This window comes from Hipposideros armiger, unplaced genomic scaffold (assembly GCF_001890085.2).
Source record: "Hipposideros armiger isolate ML-2016 unplaced genomic scaffold, ASM189008v1 scaffold_93, whole genome shotgun sequence".
In the NCBI taxonomy this organism is placed as follows: Eukaryota; Metazoa; Chordata; class Mammalia; order Chiroptera; family Hipposideridae; genus Hipposideros; species Hipposideros armiger.
Window position 1 is genome coordinate 2,566,124 of NW_017731443.1, and position 6,000 is coordinate 2,572,123.

General features: G+C 56.9%; 1 protein-coding gene across 31 annotated transcripts in view; it reads left to right on the plus strand.

The window, feature by feature from the left end:
* Positions 1 to 6,000, plus strand: part of NRXN2 (neurexin 2) — a 104,043-nt gene that overhangs the window by 76,499 nt on the left and 21,544 nt on the right. For all 31 annotated transcript variants that reach the window (XM_019645394.1, XM_019645395.1, XM_019645403.1 and 28 more), the window contains one exon: positions 4,133 to 4,304. In XM_019645394.1, the coding sequence (XP_019500939.1) occupies positions 4,133 to 4,304 (172 nt within the window). The remainder of the gene's footprint in view (positions 1 to 4,132; positions 4,305 to 6,000) is intronic.

Genomic DNA, 6,000 nt, shown 5'->3' on the forward strand with positions numbered 1-6,000 from the left:
TTGAGACCATCTGTGTCTTCTGACCTTTCCGAATGCAGTCAAGGGCTTCCTGGAGTCTTCCAGGCCATTCTGCAGCTTCAGAAGTGTCCCCACATTAGTGACTGCCCTGGGCTGCTGCCTGCTCCCTCCTAGACCGTCTAGGGCAGCCCTCTGTGCCCTGTCCCTGCCCGCCTCCTTCAGACCTCCCTGCCCCAGAGCAGCCCACCCTTGCTTCTTCACCTTGCCTTCAAATCCTGCCCCTGACTCTGCCCTGCTCTTGACCTCTATTACTTTGACCTTTGCCCTCGCAGCCACCCTCTGACCCTACAGCCTGCCTGGCTGTGCTCACTATTCTGTGACCGCTAGACCCAGCCCCATACCCCCGCCCTGACCTCTGGTCCCACCCAGCTCTGCCTTTCTCTGCCCAGCTCTTCCCATGGCTTTAACCCCTGGACCGCAATCTTTAGTTCCACCTGTACAGCCTTCTCTAGCCGCCTCCTTTCCCTGCCTGTATCCCACATGCTGACCCTGGCCAGAACCCCTGAACTGGGAGGGGTGAGCAGGCTTGCCAGGCTCTGTGTGCTAGAAAGGTCTGGGTGAGGGTCCCTGGGCTTTAAGGGGAGCAAGGAAGCCAGGGGAGGAGGCTTGTTTGGGCTCTGGCCCCTCCCCATCTGATTGGGACCATGGCTACCGGCCCCTCCTTACACAACAGCTTTTTAGAGTCCTGTGGCTGGACACCGTTACCCCAACACCAGGGAGTGAAGGGAGGAGGTGTGAGGAGAGATGTCCTGTGGGCAGAGCGGAGCTGAAGTGGAAGTGGCAGCTGATGGGTGCTGGGCAGGGAGCATGGAGGAAAGGGGTACAGAGCGAAGAGTGGCCCGGGGAGAAGGCCGGGAGTTCTGTGTCCATGACAGCAAGACAGACAGCATCTCGGCCTGTATGAGACAGTGTGGCTGTGGACAGCGCACAAGACTGTGTGACAGTGTGGGGCTGGGGTTGTGGTGATGGTGTCAGGAGCGATGGTGTGACTGGGGGACTGCGGGGATGATGAGAAAGGCTGTGTCTTGTGGCCTCTGATCAGGTGTGTCACTCTGTATTTTGTGTTTCCCGGCTTAGTGGTGGTTGCTGTTGTTGCAGTCTCCTGACCACGTGTAGCAGGTGGGACTGTGTTTCCATGTCCCTCCCTGTGACCGAGGGCTCCTGTTCTCGCTCCCCAGTCATGAGAGGCTATGTGTGGCTTTGGAGCAGGGAGCCTGGGTTTGAGTCCCAACTCCGCTGCTTTCGTGCCCTTTGTACAGTCACCCCACCTCTCTAGCCTCAGTTTCCTCATCTGTGTAGTGGCATGATAGGAGGATAGAGGGATGCTGTGAGTTTTAGACGAGATCATGTATGTAAAGCACTTAGGATATTGCCCAGCCCTTAGGTAGCGCTGAGTCAGCTAATATCCGTGTCAGCTAATGTCCTCTGTGATGGTCCACCTGGACGTGTCGATCTGCGTGTGTTCTGTGTCTGTCTCTTTGACGACATCTGTGTGTCTCTGTGCTGTAGGTTTAGGGGACAGGGCTCCCTAGTGCTACGGAGAAAGGGTAGGGGTATCAGGGTCCAGGGAGAAGGGATCTGTCTTCTTTCCTGTCCCAGAAATTGCCACAGGCCTTGCCAGGTGGAGGGTTATGGAGGAACAAGGCCTGGTGCGGCACAGGGCGGAAAGGGGGAAGGGCTGCCTGGAGAGAGTGGGAGGCCCTGGAGGAAGTGTGGGATCCAAGAGAGAGGCCAACTCTCAGGGGAGAGTTGGGCACCAGATGGGCTGCAGCCCCTTGAGGGCAACCCCCAAGCCCCCTCCTCCCTTGGTGACACATCAGCTCCCACCACAGCGTCATTAGCAGCTCTCAGAGAGCGGGGAGGCGGCAGCAAAATAAGAGAAAAGCAATTTGACGTTTCTAATAAAGCGTCGCTCCACTTTGCCAAATTAATTTTGACTCCCATAATTATTTGCTGTAGGAGCGGCCGCGTTCTCCCCACTGCTGCCTAATGAGGTAATTGGGGAATTAGGAATTAATGACTTTAACAGAAGTGACAACTGACTTCACATCGGGAGCAGCTCTGGGGAGCTGCCTCTCCCCCGGAGTGCACGGCTCTGAGCTTCGCTGCCTCCTGGGAAACCCAGGTGTCCTGCCTTCCAGCTGCCCTGGCTGGCCCTCTGCCTGGTTGCCCCAGGCTGCGTCTGCCCCTTGACCGCCTTCACTGCCCAGCTGAGCCCCATAGGGAGGAACCCTCCAGGTGTCCAAGGGACTGGCGCTATTCTGGGTGATGTTATTACTAACAATAGTATTGAGGAGCATGGCTGCTCCTCTCATGTGTGTGGGAGCAGGTGATCTCCCTGAGGTGTTGTCAGTTGTGGGTGGTAGGTGGGTGGGCCTCGCTAGTACTCTTTGTTAGGCAGGGCCAGCCTCAGTTTCCTTGCTTTACTGCATCTGACAAGGAGAGGTGCTGCATGCATGTATGACTGCACGTGTGTGTGTAGCCTTCCCAGGTTCTAGGAGGAGGGGAACTGGATCCACAGTGGGGAAAGGATAGGGCGTGGGTTTCCAAGTGAGCCACAGTTGCACACCTGCCCCACAACTCTCAGAACCCCAATCCCTGCCCCATCCACGAGCCACCTTATCCCCACCTCCAGTGCCACCAGGCCGCTTGGCTCTATTGGCTGCAGGAGGTGGCAGCTGAATGGTTCCTTGTGCCCAGGCTGATGGGAGCAGACTTTCAGGAAGACCCCAGGAGTGTAGTATGTTGTGATGATCTGGGTCCCCATGACTGTGTGTGATCCAGGGGGCCTGAGTGAACCTGTGCCAGTGTTTGCCTTGTGTGGGAGGAGGGGTGTGGGACCACAGGAGGCTGAGTTCAGGAGTGCTGCTGGGAAGTGCAGAGGAATGGCATAGGGGTCTCAGTTTAGGGCCTAGGGGCCCTTCCTCTGGCCTCTTTAGATCTCTGGTGTAAAGGTAGGTTGGACTCTAGCTTCTTAGATCACTACCCTACCCCCAGCAATTTGAGTCAGTGTCTTCACAGACTAGTGGGCAAGGGGGAGAGAGCACTGGCTTCGTAATCAGACCACATGGATTTCAAATCTGGGGTTCTGGAGGGTTGCTGTGGGGATGAAGAGAGCATATGTGTACTGTACCCAGAGGGCCTGGCATGTTTTAGGGGGTCAGTGAAGCTCACCCTCTTACTCTGGCTCCATTGACGTAATTCTTCCTGGTCTGTATCCTGGGTGGCCTCTGCAGGGCTCCCCATGGAGGTCCTCTCTGGAGCCGGAGGCCTGGGTCCCAGAGGTTGCTCAGACTGACCCTTTACTCCCTTCCTCTAGGCCTCAGTCCCTGTCTGTCCTCTGCCTGTCCCTCCCCAGCTCCCAGCCCCATCCTCTACCCTACACCCCCATGCTCACCTTTCCTTAGTAAGTCCAACATGGTTTGTCCCCTTGATCTCTTTCCATAGCCATCACCTTCCAAAACAGGCAGTTCAGACCCCCCACACTCAGGCCTGACCTACATGGGGCCGATGGGCTGCCCGGAGAGGTATACTGACTCCCTGGTGCCAGGGCCCCGGGGGCCTGCTCAGTGCTGAGGATGCGGGGGATGGGAGGCTTGAGGCTGGGGGTGGTGGGGAGTGGGGCGGTTAAACCTTCCCCAGACAGGGGCGGGCTCCTGTGGACTTCTCTGTTGGTTCTGTCTTAGGGCAGCCTCTGCCCTCTGTGCTCCTGCTGGTCCCCAGCATGGTCCTGGTTATCTTGTCTGAGGCCTGGGCTCAGTGGCCCTTGAGCAGAGTAGGAGCCCTGTAAACATCTGTGAACATTCTGAGTGAACCAAGAGGCAAGAGGCAGCTGTGGTCAGTGGAAGTGCTCCAGGTGGAGGCTCTGCACCCCTGGTGGCTTCCCCGACCTCTCTGATCCTCAGGCTACTCCCTTGGTAGTATATGGGGGAGGGGTGGGCCTGCCCACCTCTTTGGGCAGGTGAGAGGGTCCAGTAAAGGCATGACTGGGAGAGGTATGGTTTAAAGCTATGAAGTGCTGTGGAGCTGGGCCGGTGGAGGTCACAGGTAGAGTTCTAGAAGGCGTGATTGGTTGCTCCTTCCTGGTTGCTGACCTCTACCTTCCTGTCCTCAGGACCAGGGCACTGTGGGGGTGATCTTTAACGTGGGCACAGACGACATTACCATCGATGAGCCCAACGCCATCGTGAGTGACGGCAAATACCATGTGGTGCGCTTCACTCGAAGCGGTGGCAACGCCACCCTGCAGGTGGACAGCTGGCCGGTCAATGAGCGGTACCCGGCAGGTAGGCCGCCTGGGTGCTCAGAGGTGTGGTGGGAGTGGCCGGGCAGGGCAGGGCCGGGCAGGGCAGGGCGGCCTCTGATAGGAGCACTGCCTGTACCTGGGACGGGGCTAAGCGTAGAAGCTTCTGGACGTGGGCGTGGCAAACTATGAGAAGGCTTTCGGGAGGCGGGACCAGGATGGGCGTGGCTAAAGAGAACCATTGGGATTGGACCAAGACTGCGCCCCTGGGAGTTTGACAGGAGGGAGAGAACAGAGTTCTAAGCAGGGAAGGCTGCAAGGCCAGGTCCAGTTTGGGGATGAGGGAGAAGAGACGAGGAGGAAGGGTAGAGGTAGGGAGAGTCTGATGCGATTGAGGAAAGGATAAGTTCAGAATTGAGGGACAGGTGGAAAGGGGGTGGGGGCAGACGCAGAAAAAAGTAGAGAAGATCCGGAAATAACCCAAAACCTATCTTGGGAGGAGGCAGGGCGGTTCCCAAGGACAGAACTAAGACACAAACCAAGGTGTTCACAAAGAGCAAGCCAAAGATCCATATCAGGAGCTCTTAGGTAAAGGAAGAGGAGTAACCATGGAGACTCAGAGAAAAGGAACCCCAGTGTCTCAGGGAGTGAGGGACATGGTGAAAGAGAGAGAGAAACAAACGACAAGAGTGAAAAATAGGGTCAAGTACATTCAACAGACCTGTATTGACAACCTGCTGGGTGTCAGGCAGGTTCCATGGCAGGCCCTGGGGACACAGAGGTGAGGGGGACACAGCCCCTGCTTGCAGGGGGCTCGCAGTCTTGGTGGGAGGGGAGGCAAGCACAGGAATGCAAACAGACCAAGTTCAACAGTGTGACAGCTGTGGTGGCCGAGGACGGACCAAGGTCTGAGGAGTACAGGGGAGGGGCAGGGATGAGAACATGAAAGAAATGAGCTGGCAGAGGCTTCAAGATGCTGAGGGAGGCAGAGAAAGAGCCTCAGAGCAAGAGGAAACCAGAGGAATGATGGAGAGATATGGAAATCGTCCCTGAGACATAAGCAAAGACGGAGGCGGCTCCTGGAGTGATGCAGAGATATATGGAGACACTGTCGTGCAGACCCAGCCAGCAAGAGGAGAGATGGCCAGAGCCTCGGGAGGAGAGGAAGAGAGTCTCAGTGTGGGAGATGAGAGAGGGGTGGGGGATCGAGCCGCTGCAGGGGAGAACCTCAGAGACACAGAAATGCAGAGGTACAGGCTCAGTGGCACTGCAGTCACAAACATGGGGCCGACCGAGCAGCAGAGCATCTGTGGCCTCAGCTCCTCTCTTAGGCAGAAGTGACAGCCAAGGCAGAGGCAGAGAAGCTGCCCCATGCTGACCAAGAGGGGCGTGGGCAGAAAGACAGTGAAAAGTGCAGGTGTGCGAAACTCATAGGCCCACTTATGCTGGAAGAAAAATGCCAGTGTAGGCTCCCAACTCACGATCATGTGGGCTTGTACCCAGACATTCTCGAGCAGCCCCTGGACATAGAGAACCATGTGGTCTGCTAATAAACACAGAGGCTGAGAGACATACAGGGCTACCCGCTGACACACGGATGACTGTAAATATTCATCTGGCCGGACACATTGCTGCAGAGGGATGGCAGCCTACACCAAGGCCCTAGGCACATGTGGGGTCACTCAGACACACAAGCACTCCTATGCTGAGTTCTACACATGGGCCAGGCTGTGGGTGTT